The following is an 18,891-nucleotide window of genomic DNA, read 5'->3' as shown; positions in this document are numbered from 1 at the left end:
CGAATCAATGAGCCCAATCGGTCCTCCATGACATCAAAATCATAAACAATAGAGTTGGGCTGGCTAATAAATCCTTAGTTTTGGGGTCATGGTCAGGTAAAACAATTTAGCTAATATATACTATACTTCAAAGTCCTATTCTTGAAGATCAACAGGTATAACATTTATTGGAATGACTGGAATTGTAAATTTATTTAAATTTATTTTATTTTATTATTATATGTAGTAGAAAGAGATGGGTTAGAAGAAGCATACATCACCAACCCATAAAGTAAAATGTCAAATCCATATTTGGCCAGTTATGTAAACTTTAAAATGGATTTATCCTGCAATAGGTGTTGTTCAATTGGTAACACACATTTTTGTCTTCTTCTAATGCCTCTTAAAGGGAAAGTCATCTAAAAGTAACAGAATATAATCAGATTACGTTACTGAGTTTCGATAATACAAAAGTTAGGTCACGGATTACAATTTTAGACAGGAAAATGTAACGGATTACATTTAGAAAGTGTGGGGGGGCAGAGGGATCACTCACTCACTTGTGGTGAGGGAAGGACGGCTCATAGTAATGGCTAATACCATTCCATTAATTCCGTTCCAGCCATTACTAGGGGCCCATCCACCAATGTAAAGTGCCAACAGTCCCCACTTAAACAAACACACAGACACACCCACAAGTGCCATGCTCTACCAACTGAGCCACACAGGACCACAAGTATCTATGTCCAGATGTTTCCATCCAACTGAAGTGTGACCTCTCTGTGAACCTGACCTTGTGACAGCAGTCATTTGGCCAACCAAACGCACTACATCAGGCACACTATATTGTGACGCATTGCCACTCTAGCCTGCCTGGTCCCAGATCTGTTTGCGCTATCTTGTCAACTCCTATTCTCACTGTCACACCAAACATTGACGATAGGAGTTGGCAAGTCAGCACAAACCGATATAGGACCAGGCTAACATAGTGACTCGATGGAAAAAGCATGTAGTTAAAGAGAGAAACAACACACAAATCGCCCTATTCCCTACTTTTGAGGGCTCTGACTGTGCTCCTACATCTGCATTGCTTGTTGTTTGGGGTTTTAGGCTGGATTTCTGTATATTACTTTGTGACATCGGCTGATGTAAAACGGGCTTTATAAATGCATTTTGATTGATTGATTGATTGATTGATTGATTGATTGATTGATTGATTGATTGATTGATTTAGGGAATAGGGTGCCATTTGGGATGCAAGCATGATTGTTGGAGTTGGAATAACTGTTCCAATACTGAAGCTCTGTAATACGTTACTATTATTGGACAGTGGGCTCCAAAGTTACTGGCACCCCTGACTGGCAATGCATAAACAATATAATTAATTATAGAGATAAACTCAAAATACCAACATGTGAGAAATACTGTACTTTATTAATGTTTCAATGGAACCAACCAACCAAAATCATACAATTATTTAATACAAAATAAATTTCACCAAAATCAAGGTTTCATGATTATTGGCACTCCTCATTGTTTACTTAGTGTAACCACCTCTGGCAAGGATAACAGCATTGAGTCTTTTCCTGTAATGTTTGACCAGGTTAAGGAACACATTTGGAGGGATTTTGGACCATTCCTCTATGCAGATCCTTTCAAGATCCTTCATATTCTTGGGTTTACTCTTATCAACTGCCCTCTTCAACTCAGCCCACGGGTTTTCGATTGGATTGAGGTCCGGCGACTGAGATGGCCATGCCAGAACATTGACTTTGTTGTCACAGAACCATTGCTGTGTGGATCTTGAGGTATGTTTCGGGTCATTGTCTTGTTGAAAAGTCCACCTACGTCCAAGTCCCAGCCTTCTGGCAGAGGCAACCAGATTGTCAGCCAAAATTGCCTGACACTTGGTGGAATTGATTATGCCATCAATCTTAACCAGTGCCCCTGGACCTCTGGAATTAAAACAGCCCCAAAACATCACTGACCCACCACCATATTTCACCGTGGGTATGAGGGGCCTCTCCTTGTATGCATCTCTGTTTAGACGGCAATCATGCTGATGCTGTATCTGACCAAAATGTTCAATTTTGGTCTCCTCGGACCAGAGCACCTTCTTCCAGTCATAATTTAAATAACGTTTGGCAAACTCCAAGCGCTTGCGTCTGTGTCCTCCCTATCCTGGGAGCAAAATGCATTTGCATCTTCTTCTATACGTGAGGGTTTCAACTGTTCCATATCATTAGAATGTTCTATTAATTGCCCTGACAGTGCTCAGTGGTATATTCAATTGTTTGTAGATCTTCTTTGTAGCCATTACCAGATTTATGAAGGTCTATGACCATCTGTCTCTTTTGAACTGCCAGTTCTGTTGTTTTCTTCATGGTGTTGGATGACAAAGGGATATTTCATGCGTGTTACCTCATTTTTAAACCCTAGTGAAACAGGAAGTAATGTAATGGCTCAATATAGTTCCTTAAGACTTAGATAAACTTAAATAAGTGGAATTTAATTCCTGGTTTAATTTGTTATATTTGTTCATTGTGAAACCTTGATTTGGAGGACATTGATTTTTAATTAAATCAAAAAATGTTTTTGGTGGGTTCCATTAAAACATTAATAAAGTACAGTATTTCTCGCGTGCTGGTATTTTTTGATTATCTCTATAATGATATTGTTTATATTTTTTAAGTATTGTTTGTGCATTGCAAGTCAGGTGTGCCAGTAATTTTGGAGCCCGCTGTATTGCAAAGTTAATAACAACACACCCAACACCTTAAAACCGGATAAGTTCTGGCTACTCAAACATTTTGAGTAAACCGACTAACCTAAAAATAAGTTAAGAAACTTAAATAGCTGAAGTGAGCAGTACTACCTTCATGTGAGTAATACAAATGCATTTTTTTTTTGTAAGGTATATTATTAGTTGACTGCCCCCACTAAGCCACGCCTGATTTCCGAGTGTGCCTTATCTTTTCGATTGAATTATATAGTTACCACCGATGACTGTATTTGTTAGTGACTAAGAGATGGTTGTTGAATTCATACATTTTCAGTCCTTTGGCCTTCCCCAACTGAGTTCCTAGGTTAATATTATCATTATAATTGAACCATTACATATACCGAAAGGCGTTATACAGTGGCCTGAAACTCATAGTTTTTACAGGCCACATCAGGCCTGCAAGTAGGGTTGCAAAATTTACCAAACTTTCCCAAACATTTTTTCCAGTAATCTTCCAACCAGGATTTCTGGAAAACCTGGGAAAATTACTAGAATATTGAAACACTAATTGTAAATGCCATTATACTGGCTTTGATAATTCCTATTGGAATCTAGCCTGCATTAGGCTATCCAACAGTTGAGATTTGTATTCACCCACAACCTGCATTCATAATGACTGCGAAGGCGAAAATTAAATAATTGGATTAGTTTACAAAAAAGTATTTTGTGTAGCATAACATCGAATCAATCAATCACTCAATGTACATGCCAAAACACAGATATTAAAAACAATTATATAAAATCAACATGCTGGGAAAAAAAGTTTGTTTGTTATCATTCTGTATCTTTAAAAAAAATGTTGGTATGACTTCTCATTTAGTTTCGAGTCAGTGCCACATTAACATTTTAAGTAATAATGACTTTTAATTGACTTTGAGTACAACTTACTAGACGTATTTGAGTAAAACATGCTTTGGGGTTTACAGTGATGCCCTCAACATCCATCATCTGCCTGTCAAAACCAGGGATGGACGGATGGGATACTGGATGAGAGGATGAGACAGATAGACAGAAAAAGAGGATGAAAGTCAAAAGAAAAAATTAACAAATCAACTGAAAAGACAGAAAACAAACCTTTAGTAGTGATGGAGATATTCCTTGATAATTATCAAACAAATATGAGCATGTAGGCCAATGTTTTTGTTTTTTGTTATCTCATCATTATCGAGCCACAATAAGCTCCACATGAATGAAAGCATCCTGCCAAAAGTATCCTGACAGAATTGTGAAAAGAATAGTGTGGCTATTACTGCATCCTCATCACAGTGATTCCTGGCCTATTGGTGGGAGGCTGGGAGCTGTCTTTCAGCACCACACACACACACACTATTATCATGACTCCTGTAGGGTTTACAAACACCTGTGTTCATTGAGCACTTCAGGTGGTGCCCCATTCCCCCCACTCCCAATCCTAGCCTTAACCATTAGTTGGAGAAATGCAAAATTGACTGAAGATCGTGTCTAGGAGCAATTCGACCCCACACCGTGTTTTGTTTGTTTATTGTTTGTTTTCACTAACTGGTTTATGAATACTGACCGCATGGCTGCCATTCGCTTGGAGCTTCGGCTTTCTATAGATTGATTTCAGAACCATGGACAGCTCTCATCCGAGTCCATAGTGGCGGATTTTAAAGAATCAAATAGAAAATATACAACAATTCTATACTGAACCTATAAGAGCACAGGATATCTGACACCAAAAACCCTGAATGCAGAATAAACTATATTTTCCAAGCAGGCTACTCGTGAATGTTGCATACGATTGCCGAATAGAGATGGCAAGGACACACTGGAACATAGGCCTCTTTTTTAATGGCTCTTCACCAACCAGTCGGTGAAGTGTAAAACAAAACTACAGGGTCTAAGCTTCCTCCAGGCCACATGATCATATTTAAGGTATAAATTATGCGATAAAAAGAGAGCAGCTGTCGTAATTCTGTGTCAACGCCATTGTCGAGTTTACGACTGAAAAAAATGCTGCCCTGGGCTACAGCGGGCGAATAACGAGCAAGCAGTGCCAAATGCGACGGGGGGAAGACCTTTCCAGCGGATTAGGCATGGAAGCCACCGGTTCCCTAATAACGTTATTGAAATGTACTCAATGTGGAGTGGGGTGGCCATGGCGGAACACCTGGCACCGAGTGGCCGCTACACCGCATGCGCACCACAAATGGGAATAGGAAAATAGTAGCAGCTACTGTAGTCTTTGCCATATACTAGCCTAGCACTAAAATAAAATATCATAATTTACAGAAAAAATTAACATGTAAATATGGCTGATATTTGCTTGGAAATAATAGCCTACTTCTGGTGATATTGTGAAGCCTGTGGAAGCAAAGTTATGACACCTAAAGGCCTGGCCCTTTCTCCATTCCACAACCGATTTAAAACTCCTCAATTGGGGGAAAAGCAACCAAAGGCACACACATGAAAGACCTTAGAGTACAAGGCCATATGCTTCTCATCCTGCTTGAACCTTCTGATAAGAGAGCAAAGGATCTCCTTGAATCTGCCATCCGTTACCATGACGATTGACGACTGTATGGGACCAAACTGTATCTATTTAGCAAAAATCAACAGATTGGGGGATGATCCCCGTCAGCCTACCTTGCATTCATCCATGCATGTTCTCACTGAATATGCATCCGTTTCATATTTCTGAGTCATAAACTCAAATTCCTCATATTTCTCCAGGGCGTGTTGGTCGTAGCGCTGGTACGCCTGGACGCACAGGCTGCACCTCGCCACATCGCCATCAAAAAGCACGTCAAGACTGCAGTTCAAATTGTCCGGACTCGTAGATCCGTAAAACAAATCCAAAAGAGAATAAGAATTACAAAATGAAAGGTACAAATCACTTATATTTACTGTCCGGGTCCGTTCTTTTTCCGAAAGGTCCTTGCACAAATGATCGGCGTCATCAAAAGTAAAGCAGTTTTTAGATAAACTATCGTGGTGGCAAGTTTCAAGTCGCCACAAAGGTTTGGTAGAATTCCCTATAAAAATAGCATATTCGTTTTCTCTGAGGCTGCTGTGTGCTAAACGGAGGCTGGATGATGGGATGGGGTTTGCAGACGGGTAAACTCCCATGTCCGTCAATGCAAACTTATCACGGGTCCTTGTCAATTTCGCCTCGGCGCAGAACCATAAGTGATCAGAGAGCAGAATGGTTAGAAACAAGAGTGAAGCCAAGGACAGTCGCCATCTCTGGGCCCTCTCTGAGTCGGCGAATGGTTTTTCGTTCTCGCGGGGTTCTAGCCAGATTTTGAAGCCGTCTTCTTGCTGCAGACACGTCCAAGCACCCCAGGTCATATTTTGGGAACGCGCTTCTTCACCGGCCGACTCCACCGTGGGGGTTTCTCTGCCGCAACATTCATTGACTTGGGGTCTAAATTTACGTTTTTTACCTCTTAAATGTTGGGTCGTATAGGTAGTGCTGCTGGTTTACCACCGCGATTATCTGTAATTCACATTCAAGTAATATGTTGGAGGAGATTAAACCGTGATTTGATGGGGCCGCGTTCTCCATGGCTCTCCGATGAAGATGCTAGTTTTCTGTAGCAACATGTCTCGCTTCCCCCTCCTCTCCTCTAGCCTGCGCTCAGCACTGGTCCACGCTTTACGGCAACCTGCATTTTACGTTCGACTTGAATCCGCCGGTCGTGGCTCTCAGATGAAGGCTGGGTTCTATGTCAGCCCAGTGATTTTCGCTTCCGTGTCTGCTAGGCGGCAAAATGCCTGAGAAGTTGTATTTTGATGTCCAATGTCATCTTGGTCCTGGGTTAATTTCCGCCATCATGTTCTTCTTGAAACACTTTTTTGTATCGTATCGTGCGCGACATCTTTAGCGCTGCGACCGTTCCATTCTGACGCGCCTGGAGGGTCTGTTTTCAGAAGGTGCAGCATCAGTTGCCATCCAGCTCCTCTAAAAGCTAAAACAGATGATAGGAAATAGTGTGGACTCGAGAGACAGGAGAGTCTGCTCAACAAGTAGCCTAACAGATGACAAAATTGAATATGAAATATTTAGCATCAGTCACAAAACGCAGCCATAGCGTTCGAGTGATATGAATGATCCTGAAACCCGGGAAAGATTTGATTTATGTAAGGGTTCCCCCACTAGTGGAGTTGAATACAAAAAAAATACACTTAGTGTGTTCTGTATGCATGCATTATTTTTGAATTATTACTGAATTATGGCCATGTGAATACTTCCATCAAGGTCAAAAGAAAGAAACATACCCACACTCCTTTCATTTGCTATGTCTGACATGTTCATCAAGTGCATGTCATTATACAATCATTATAACGTTTATATAACAACAATATAACATTTATTCATGGAACAATCAATCATTCAGGGTGACATGGGTTCAGGGTTGAATCCAATGACACTGATCATGTATTGTGTGGTTTGTTTGGCTGTGGACCTTGTTGTTTGTTTGTTTCTCTTTTATCCCACAGGCTTATCTTGCAACAGTCCTTCAAATACAAAACAAATAGTATAGCCTATACACTGCAATAAAATATACATTTGAAACACACCATTTAAAAACCAAACAAAAGTTTTTATTTCTCATTTAAACAGTTAAATAACTGATGATCCAGAGTGCATAAAACAGGTGAATAGCTAGATGAGCTTTGGTAAAGATTCCTGGCAACAAAGCTCCTTGAACTAATTTCAGCTTCTCTTCCTTCTCTCCTGTAGAATACTTGTTAGTTCCTTCTCTATTCTCCATACAAATGTCTTGTCTTTACTACTCCTTCACGGATCCTTTGTAAATACCCAGTTGACCCAAAGTAAAGCATGAGGGAAGGTCAGTGGAAAGTAACACTCGATCATGCATTTGGAATTATTCTGCATCACTTTGAGTCCTTGCCATTGATGACTGCAATCTATAGACAATTGGCCACAGACGAGAAACTGAACTGAGGTCAGGGGTCATATTTATAAAGCTTCTCAGAGTGGGAGTGCTGATCAAGGATCAGGTCCCCCTTGTCCATGTGATCTTTTTCATTGTGATCAAAAGTTCAAACTGAAGCTACATCAGCACTCTTACTATGAGATGCTTTAAGAATATGGGCCCAGTTGTCTGAGAGGTAGCTGGTCTGAGAGATGTGCTATATACAGTAGAGTGCAGTGTAGATGATACAGACAGATAAGTTGATCAGAGGTTTGCTGATAGAGAAAAAATATATATTTATTTCTGTCTGTCTTATTGAATTTCCTTCTTTATAAATCTCTCTCTCTCTCTCACACACACACACACACAAAAAGACGTATATGCAGCAGAAAGCAATATAAACACTCAGAAACTCAAATACACCACAGAAACACAATCAAACACTAATGTATACGCACATACTGTATATACACAAATCCAATGACCACATGCATACACACATACAGTATGCATGCAAAGACAATGACACGCAAACACACTTGACATGGCGGGTTAACAGGAGGGACGGATTGAAGATTTTCAGGATTTACACAGAATTGGTTATGCAAACATAGATGCATTCCAGGAAACAATTATTGATAATAGAGCAGGCACACACACACACACCATATGGAGTAGAAAGGCAGGCTACTACTTCATTGCTTATGAGAAACACCTGCTATTGGTAGTTTGTTGTGTGGTGTCTTTTTGATGTATCATATACTAATGTCTGACAATTTTTGCAATATTGTCTTTTTCTTGTTGATCTCATTAAAAACATCCTACATTCTTAAGTATCAGTTATGAATCAAGTATGGGCTCCACAATTAGGCATCAGATTGCTATATCATATGATGTGGTTAGCTGATATGTTAAAGTTGAATGGCGCAGAAGGTAGATGACTTCCGTTTTACGGGCTCTTAACCAATTGTGCTATTTTGTGTGTTTTTTCGCTTTATTTGTAACTTATTTTATATCTAATGTTTCTGTCACCGTCTCTTATGACTGAAAAGAGCTTCTGGATATCAGGACAGCGATTACTCACCTCGTACTGGATGAAGATTTTTTCTTTAACGAGTCTGACGCAAAGGATTTACTTCAGACACCTGGAAATGCCCTCATCCCCGTCATTCGCGTTTGAAAGAGACAGAGATATTGGGGACATAGGTAATGGGTGCCTTATAAGGATCTGATGGCGAGTGGGTAATGTGCCTCTACCATCAGTCCTATTAGCTAACGTACAAACATTGGATAACAAAATAGACAAGCTACGATCACGAATATCCTACCAACGGCACCTTAGAAAGTATAATATCTGAGGCCTCCCTACTGGCGCAGTTTTCTAAGGCACTGCATTGCAGTTGTGCCACTAGAGATCCTGGTTTGAGTCCAGGCTCTGTTGCAGCTGGCTGGGACCGGGAGACCCATGGGGTGGCGAACAATTGGCCTAGTGTCGTCTGGATTAGGTTAGGGTTTGGCAGGCAGGAATGTCCTTGTCCCATCGTGCTCTAGCGACTCCTGTGGCGGCCGGGCGCATGCATGCTGACACGGTCACCAGGTGTACGGTGTTTCCTCTGACACATTGGTGTGGCTGGATTCTGGGTTAAGTAGGCATTGTGTCAAGAAGTAGTGCGGCTTGGTTGGGTCATGTTTCAGACGACGCATGGCTCTCATCCTTCGCCTCTCCCGAGTCTGTACAGCAGTTGCAGTGATTAGACAAGACTGTAACTACCAATTAGATATAATGAAAATTGGTGAGAAAAGGGGGTAATTTTTGTTTTTGGAGTTTTATCAGCATTTATTAAACAACTCCGTTTTTACCAAGTTCGTTCTCCTGCGCCTGACTTCCCTGCCACCAACACACACCCATTACATGGTTAAAATACAGCTGGCGGGGTTTACACTGTATCGGCAAGATAGAACAGCTGCAACCATTAAGACAAGGGGTAGCGGTCTGTGTATATTTGTAAACAACAGCTGCTGCACTAAATCTTACATTAAGGAAGTCTCAAGGTTTTGCTCGCCTGAGGTAGAGTATCTCAGGATAAGCTGTAAATCACACTATATACCAAGAGATTTTTCATCTATATTTTTCGTATCTGTCTATAAACCGATGCTAGCACTATGTCCGCACGGAGCTCCTAGTGGCCGGGGACTTTAATGCAGGGAAACTTAAATCCGTTTTACCTCATTTCTACCAGCATGTTAAATGTGCAACCAGAGGAAAAAAAACTCTAGACCACCTTTACTCCACACACAGAGACACATACAAAGCTCTCCCTTCGCCCTCCATTTGGCAAATCTGACCATAATTATATCCTCCTGATTCCTGCTTACAAGCAACAACAAGCAACAACTAAAGCAGGAAGCACCAGTGACTCGGTAAATAAAGAAGTGGTCACGACTTCTACCGAAGGTAACTCCTCTCCCTGTTCGGGTGGCGCTCCGCGGTCGGCGTCGCCGATTTACTAGCCACCACTGATCCCTTTTTCCTTTTCTGTTTGTTTTGTCTGTGATTCTTTTTCACACCTGGTTTCATTTGCGTTAATATCTGTGTGTATAAGGGTAACCTGTTGTCTGCCTTAGTTTGTGCGGGATTAGACTTGTGTATTGTGCTCGATTGTATTTACAGTTTGTTGTTTTCACGGTTACGCACGTGTATTTGAGTGTCGGAACAGTGTTTGTTCCTCCGTGCGTTTGCACCAGTTCTCAGTATCGAGAGCGTAGTTTGTATTTTCGACTGTGCCATTTTTGTATTGGTGGACTGTCTGTTAAAACACGCTTCTCCGACATCCCTGCTCTCTTGCACCTGACTCCTACACATTTACATTACATTTAAGTCATTTAGCAGACGCTCTTATCCAGAGCGACTTACAAATTGGTGCATTCACCTTATGACATCCAGTAGAATAGTCACTTTACAATAGTGCATCTAAATCTTAAGGGGGGGGGGGGTGAGAAGGATTACTTTATCCTATCCTAGGTATTCCTTAAAGAGGTGGGGTTTCAGGTGTCTCCGGAAGGTGGTGATTGACTCCGCTGTCCTGGCGTCGTGAGGGAGTTTGTTCCACCATTGGGGAGCCAGAGCAGCGAACAGTTTTGACTGGGCTGAGCGGGAACTGTACTTCCTCAGTGGTAGGGAGGCGAGCAGGCCAGAGGTGGATGAACGCAGTGCCCTTGTTTGGGTGTAGGGCCTGATCAGAGCCTGGAGGTACTGAGGTGCCGTTCCCCTCACAGCTCCGTAGGCAAGCACCATGGTCTTGTAGCAGATGCGAGCTTCAACTGGAAGCCAGTGGAGAGAGCGGAGGAGCGGGGTGACGTGAGAGAACTTGGGAAGGTTGAACACCAGACGGGCTGCGGCGTTCTGGATGAGTTGTAGGGGTTTAATGGCACAGGCAGGGAGCCCAGCCAACAGCGAGTTGCAGTAATCCAGACGGGAGATGACAAGTGCCTGGATTAGGACCTGCGCCGCTTCTTGTGTGAGGCAGGGTCGTACTCTGCAGATGTTGTAGAGCATGAACCTACAGGAACGGGCCACCGCCTTGATGTTAGTTGAGAACGACAGGGTGTTGTCCAGGATCACGCCAAGGTTCTTAGCGCTCTGGGAGGAGGACACAATGGAGTTGTCAACCGTGATGGCGAGATCATGGAACGGGCAGTCCTTCCCGGGAGGAAGAGCAGCTCCGTCTTGCCGAGGTTCAGCTTGAGGTGGTGATCCGTCATCCACACTGATATGTCTGCCAGACATGCAGAGATGCGATTCGCCACCTGGTCATCAGAAGGGGGAAAGGAGAAGATTAATTGTGTGTCATCTGCATAGCAATGATAGGAGAGACCATGTGAGGTTATGACAGAGCCAAGTGACTTGGTGTATAGCGAGAATAGGAGAGGGCCTAGAACAGAGCCCTGGGGGACACCAGTGGTGAGAGCGCGTGGTGAGGAGACAGATTCTCGCCACGCCACCTGGTAGGAGCGACCTGTCAGGTAGGACGCAATCCAAGCGTGGGCCGCAATAAGACAATAAGACAAGAAAAAGTTGCTAGATTTGTCGGCAGTCGATTTTTTAAAAATGTGTCGCTAGAGGGGTCTGAATACTCGCTAAATATAGCGACAAATTCACTAAGTTGGCAACACTGCTCTCTTTTCCTCTTACTCTGGTGTAGTTCACCTTTAAAGCCCTTCCTGATAGAGGTTCATACAAATCCTGATAGTTTTGCAATTGTTAGAATGGCAGGTGTCATATTTTTTTAACAGTTTACACACATGCAGTAGTACTACGTATGTGATTATTATTTACACATAATTAAAGGTTTTACTGATTTTCAGGGCAGATTACCAGATCTTCTCACCTTCTTTCTATCTACTGTAGGAATACCTTTTAAAAAAAGCTGTTATTATAGGTTTTGTGTATTTAAAGAATCTTACAAATAATTGTAATCCTAAAAACATTATCTAAATTATCTTATCTATTTTTATTGTACCAACTTGATTGAGACTGGCGAGATGAGGATCAACATCAGCTTGAGAGAGGGGGAAAGCTACCACATCTTCTTCAGCTACAGAAGCACTGACTGAGTCCTACGGCCTGCAGTTCTGCTTACCATGAGAGGACCTTTGTCCCCAGCTGTACCGTGTTGGAGAACATGTTTGACTGAAACCAGGAGAGTCAGAAGGTGCTGCTGGTCCTTAGCCATGAGTTTGTGAGGAGCCGCTGTTCAGAGACTGTCTGGAGCGGAAGCGCATGCTGCCTGAGCTACTGGATCGAAGAGTTCCCGTCCCTCTGTACCTCTGTCACCTCACTTACCTGGAGGTCAGAGACCCAGACTTCCTCAGTAAAGTGCTCAAGGTGCTCTGCACTCCCAATCTGTGATGCCCTTCCAGCCTCTTTCCATCTACAATGGGAAGGTCCACAGCCTCTGAGTAACATCAACAAGGAAGGGCTCCACAAATGGGAGGCACTTGGTCATTCAGGACCAGGAGAAGAATAGCAAGGCTGTACGGATGATCAACAGTGTCTCTCAGACCAAAGTGTGGCTGCGTCCTCTGTGGCTTCGGAATTCTGGTCGTTATTTTCTTTTAATTTGTGTCCGATTAAGACACCCAGTAACATAATAAAAAAATCCCCATCAAAATATGTCAGATTAAGCTAGATCAACAACCAATTTCACAGAGCTTACAGAATTTTTCAAAGAATAATAGGCAATTGTTGCACAATCCAGGTGTGGAAAGCTCTTAGAGGCTTACCCAGAAAGACGCACAGTTGTAATTGCTGCCAAAGGTGCTTCTACAAAGTATTCACTAGGAGTTTAATACTTATGTAAATTCAATATTTCTATACATAATGTTCAAGATATTTGCAAAAATGTCTAAAAACATGTTTTTAGTTTGTCATTATTGGGTATGGTGTATAGATGGGTAAGAGAAGAAAATATATTTAATACATTTTGAATTCAGGTATGAATATTTTCTGAAGGCACTGTACATAACATAAACTAATATAATAGCATAGTATAATGTTACTGTAAGACGAAAAACACTACCTATTTTTTATGAGATTTTAGGATGAATTTGCAAATGGTCAAATGTTTTGTTTAATGCAGCCAAAAATCAACAGCACACACACTGGGTAAAATATGTTCTTTGATTGTAAAATAACACAGGTATGTTACAATTTCTTAACACCATCAACTCGAAGATTCACTCACTGTACCTAATTCAGAACAACACTGTACATAACTCAAGAAAATGTAAATGCATATTCCAATGAAATTGACTGAAATCAAATGATTGGCATGCAGATGCTGTATGGACATTTCACCGGTAAAACTTGAAAAACTATCATTCACAATTGACAGTGAGAAATGTGAAGGTTGGGTGACAAAAAAAGGCGTGCATAAAGTAGACGTAGAGAATCACATGCGCAGAATGTGATACAGATTTTGGACTCTAGGGAAGAGGCTCCCATGGGGGTGGGACGGGGGCAAAACCCCACATATAAACTCAACTGAAGACAAACTCTATGAAAATGTATAAAGCAAACAAATGTATTTTCATAACATTGAAACGCAGGGCTACCAACTTTTGAAGAAAGCTTGGAGTGAGATTTGCTTTGTGAATTTCATTTCCCCCTAGCACAACCCCTAAACAGATCATTATACTGTTTTAAAGCTCATTTCCAGACTGGCAGCTCTGGCTGCTCCATGCAGACTGGCAGCTCTGGCTGCTTCATGCAGACTGGCAGCTCTATGCAGACTGGCAGCTCTGGCTGCTCCATGCAGGCTGGCAGCACTGGCTGCGCTGGGCAGACTGGCGGCACTTGCGGCGCTGGGCAGACTGGCGGCACTGGCGGCGCTGGGCAGACTGGCGGCACTGGCGGCGCTGGGCAGACTGGCGGCGCTGGGCAGACTGGCGGCACTGGCGGCGCTGGGCAGACTCGCGGCACTGGCGGCGCTGGGCAGACTGGCAGCGCTGGGCAGACTGGCGGCACTGGCGGCGCTGGGCAGACGGGAAACTCCGGCAACGCTGGAAAGGAAGGCTCTGGCAGCGCTGGACTAAGGAGCTCTGGCGCCTCTGGAATGAGGGGCTCTTGCGCCTCTGGACTGAGGGGCGGGAGATCTGGCAGCACCGAACAGGCGGGAGACTCCGGCTGCGCTGGAGAGGAGGAAGGCTCCGGCAGCGCTGATGCGTGGTGCTGGCACTGGTGGTACTTGACCGAGAACACGCACAGGAAGCCTGGTGCGTGGAGCTGCCACCTGAGGGCTGGTGTGTGGAGGTGGCATAGGATGGGCTAGACCGTGAAGGCGTACTGGAGATCTTGAGAGCAGTGCTGGCACAGGACGTGCAAGGCTAGGGATGTGCACAGGAGGCCTGGTGCGTGAGGCTGGCACCAACTTCACCAGCCGACTAACACGCACCTCAGGACGAGTATGGAGCGCTGACCCAGGTGCCATCAAATCCCCGACACGCTCCGTCGGGCGAATTCCATGTTTAAAACACCAACACAGTAACTCCCTCATTACTCTCTCCTCCAATTTCCCCATTAACTCCTTCACAGTCTCTGCTTCGCTCACCTCCAACACTGGCTCTGGTCCTGGTCTCCTCCTTGGTTCCTCACAATAAACAGGGAGAGTTGGCTCAGGTCTGAGTCCTGACTCTGCCACACTCTCCCTCCTCCCTCCTTGGTTCCTCCCTCCTTGGTTCCTCACAATAAACAGGGAGAGTTGGCTCAGGTCTGAGTCCTGACTCTGCCACACTCTCCCTTTGAAGAATCTAAAATATATCTTGATTTGTTTAACACTTTTTTGGTTACTTTATTTATTTATTAATTTTATTTATTCATTATTTTACCAGGTAGATTGACTGAGAACACATTCTCATTTACAGCAACAACCTGGGGAATAGTTACAGGGGAGAGAAGGGGGATGAATGAGCCAATTGTAAAATAGGGATTATTAGGTGACCGTGATGGTTTGAGGGCCAGATTGGGAATTTAGACAGGACATCGGGGTTAACATGGGTGCCATGGGATCTTTAATGACCTCAGAGAGTCAGAACACCCATTTAACGTCCCATCCGAAAGACAGCACCCTACACAGGGTAGTGTTCCCAATCACTGCCCTGGGGCATGATACTACATGATTCCATATGTGTTATTTTATGGTTTTGATGTATTCATTATTATTATACAATGTAGAAAAAAGAAAGAAAAACCCTTGAATGAGTAGGTGTGTCCAAACTTTTGACTAGTAATGTAGTTCAACCAGTGACCAATATATCTATGATTACACAAAGAGACAAGAAGGGCCTTCACTCCATTTATTTATAACATAATAATAATTATAGGGTGTGCATTTGATGCAGAGACACTCGTTGGTCATACCCTGACACTGATAGAAAGTCAGATATTGTTTCATACTCCTAATGGTTAAGGTAAGAATTCGGGGTAGTGCAATCTGATCCTAGATCTGTGCTTTGGGGGCAACTTCTACCTCTGAAGCAGGTTCAAATCAAATCAAATGAAATTGTATTTGTCACATACACATGGTTAGCAGATGTTAATGCGAGTGTAGCGAAATGCTTGTGCTTCTAGTTCCGACAATACAGTAATAACCAACAAGTAATCTAACTAACAATTCCACAACTACTGTCTTATACACACAAGTGTAAGGGGCTAAAGAATATGTACATAAAGATATATGAATGAGTGATGGTACAGAGCGGCATAGGCAAGATACAGTAGATGGTATCGGGTACAGTATATACATATGAGATGAGTATGTAAACAAAGTGGCATAGTTAAAGTGGCTAGTGGCTTTCATTTGATTTGATGTATTACATAAAGATGCAGTAGATGATATAGAGTACAGTTTATACGTATACATATGAGATGTAAACATGATATTAGGTAGCATTGTTTAAAGTGGCTAGTGATATATTTGACATAATTCCCATCAATTCCCATTATTAAAGTAGCTGGAGTTGAGTCAGTGTGTTGGCAGCAGCCACTCAATGTTAGTGGTGGCTGTTTAACAGTCTGATGGCCTTGAGATAGAAGCTGTTTTTCAGTCTCTCGGTCCCAGCTTTGATGCACCTGTACTGACCTCGCCTTCTGGATGATAGCGGGGTGAACAGGCAGTGGCTCGGGTGGTTGTTGTCCTTGATGATCTTTATGGCCTTCCTGTAACATCGGGTGGTGTAGGTGTCCTGGAGGGTAGGTAGTTTGCCCCCGGTGATGCTTTGTGCAGACCTCACTACCCTCTGGAGAGCCTTACGGTTGTGGGCGGAGCAGTTGCCGTACCAGGCGGTGATACAGCCCGCCAGGATGCTCTCGATTGTGCATCTGTAGAAGTTTGTGAGTGCTTTTAGTGACAAGCCGAATTTCTTCAGCCTCCTGAGGTTGAAGAGGCGCTGCTGCGCCTTCTTCACGATGCTGTCTGTGTGGGTGGACCAATTCAGTTTGTCTGTGATGTGTATGCCGAGGAACTTAAAACTTGCTACCCTCTCCACTACTGTTCCATCGATGTGGATAGGGGGGTGTTCCCTCTGCTGTTTCCTGAAGTCCACAATCATCTCCTTAGTTTTGTTGACGTTGAGTGTGAGGTTATTTTCCTGACACCACACTCCGAGGGCCCTCACCTCCTCCCTGTAGGCCGTCTCGTCGTTGTTGGTAATCAAGCCTACCACTGTTGTGTCGTCCGCAAACTTGATGATTGAGTTGGAGGCGTGCGTGGCCACGCAGTCGTGGGTAAACAGGGAGTACAGGAGAGGGCTCAGAACGCACCCTTGTGGGGCCCCAGTGTTGAGGATCAGCGGGGTGGAGATGTTGTTGCCTACCCTCACCACCTGGGGGCGGCCCGTCAGGAAGTCCAGTACCCAGTTGCACAGGGCGGGGTCGAGACCCAGAGTCTCGAGCTTGATGACGAGCTTGGAGGGTACTATGGTGTTAAATGCCGAGCTGTAGTCGATGAACAGCATTCTCACATAGGTATTCCTCTTGTCCAGATAGGTTAGGGCTGTGTGCAGTGTGGTTGAGATTGCATCGTCTGTGGACCTATTTGGGCGGTAAGCAAATTGGAGTGGGTCTAGGGTGTCAGGTAGGGTGGAGGTGATATGGTCGTTGACTAGTCTCTCAAAGCACTTCATGATGATGGAAGTGAGTGCTACGGGGCGGTAGTCGTTTAGCTCAGTTACCTTAGCTTTCTTGGGAACAGGAACAATGGTGGCCCTCTTGAAGCATGTGGGAACAGCAGACTGGGATAGGGATTGATTGAATATGTCCGTAAACACACCAGCCAGCTGGTCTGCGCATGCTCTGAGGGCGCGGCTGGGGATGCCGTCTGGGCCTGCAGCCTTGCGAGGGTTAACATGTTTAAATGTTTTTACTCACCTCGGCTGCAGTGAAGGAGAGGCCGCGTGTTTTGGTTGCAGGCCGTGTCAGTGGTACTGTATTGTCCTCAAAGCGGGCAAAACAGTTATTTAGTTTGCCTGGGAGCAAGACATCCTGGTCCAGGTTATCTGATTTGCTAATTAATCTTTGCCCACTAGAGGGCCTCCTCTCCCCCTACATGTGTGTGTGAGAGAGAGAGAGCAGCATAGTCCTGAGTCAACAGTGGTGAAGCCACCCAGGAAGCTGCAGCAGTGAAGCCAACCAGGAATAGATGGAGCCGCAGGACAGAGAACACACACAATGTTTGTTTATCATAGGGGGACATGGCTCCTTTATTTGTATTTATTTATTTTAACCTTTATTTTACTAGGCAAGTCAGTTAAGAACAAATTCTTATTTACAATGATGGCCTACCCCGTAAACCCTGACAATGCTGGGCTAATTGTGCGCTGCCCTATGGGTCTCCCAATTACAGCCAGATGTGATGCAGCCTGGATTCAAACCAGGTACTGCAGTGTCTTAGACCACTGCCCCACTCAGGAGCAGATGCCTGACAGGGATATAGGCCTATGCTTGAACTAAACTAACATCCACAGTCAGTCCTAGCAGAGGACTGCAGAGTTAGCCAGTTTCAGAACAGAGGTTGCATAACAGTGCTCTTTGTGCCACAGTCAGAGAGCGAGGTAGAGTGAGCGCCGACCTAGAAGATGGTAAACAAGTGACGTCAGCTACTGCTGCTGCTGCCGATGCCGTGGCATGCTTCTGCTCACTCCAGGGTGAGGGGTGAGGGGGGAATGCAGGATAGGATTTGAAGGGGTATGTGGGGGGTAGTATAATCTGGGACTGGCAGGTTTGTACTGCTCACTCTTCACAGAGGTGCTGGATATGGAACATGTTTGGATCTTGACTTAACTGTAAGTAAGCTTCTACTGGGACTGTTATGGTTCTAATACCAGGGGAGGTATTTATCAATCCTAGATCAGCACTCCTACTCTGAGACGCTTTATGAATACAGACTTGCTGCAGTAATTATATCCCAGAAACAGTGATGGATGATCCATCCCTCATTAAAACTGTTGCGGAGAACAAGTGCCACAGACAAGTTACACAAAACAAAGTCACAAACTCCTAAGACAAAAATTGTCAGTATTTTCATAGTAGCATATAAGAATGACATTTTGGGGTCTACTTTGGGTCATATTTTCATTTAGCATTTTTGTGGCTTAAATATGACCTGGTACAAAATTGTGTTAAGTACGGTAAAAATACCAAGCCTCGCTCCCTAGGCTCCCAGTTGAGAC

At 43.8% G+C, this 18,891-nt stretch overlaps 1 protein-coding gene across 1 annotated transcript in view; it reads right to left on the bottom strand.

Annotated features, from left to right (window-relative positions):
- LOC118363656 (NALCN channel auxiliary factor 1-like) overlaps positions 1 to 6,623 on the bottom strand; it is an 88,367-nt gene extending 81,744 nt beyond the window's left edge. Inside the window, exon 1 of the mRNA XM_035744737.2 lies at positions 5,369 to 6,623. Coding sequence (XP_035600630.1) covers positions 5,369 to 6,073 — 705 coding nt within the window. The 5' untranslated portion in view covers positions 6,074 to 6,623. The remainder of the gene's footprint in view (positions 1 to 5,368) is intronic.
- Positions 6,624 to 18,891: the final 12,268 nt, after the last annotated feature.

Source organism: Oncorhynchus keta, chromosome 30 (assembly GCF_023373465.1).
Source record: "Oncorhynchus keta strain PuntledgeMale-10-30-2019 chromosome 30, Oket_V2, whole genome shotgun sequence".
In the NCBI taxonomy this organism is placed as follows: Eukaryota; Metazoa; Chordata; class Actinopteri; order Salmoniformes; family Salmonidae; genus Oncorhynchus; species Oncorhynchus keta.
The sequence above is the reverse complement of the archived record's forward strand: the minus strand, read 5'-3'. Positions and strand labels throughout refer to the sequence as shown.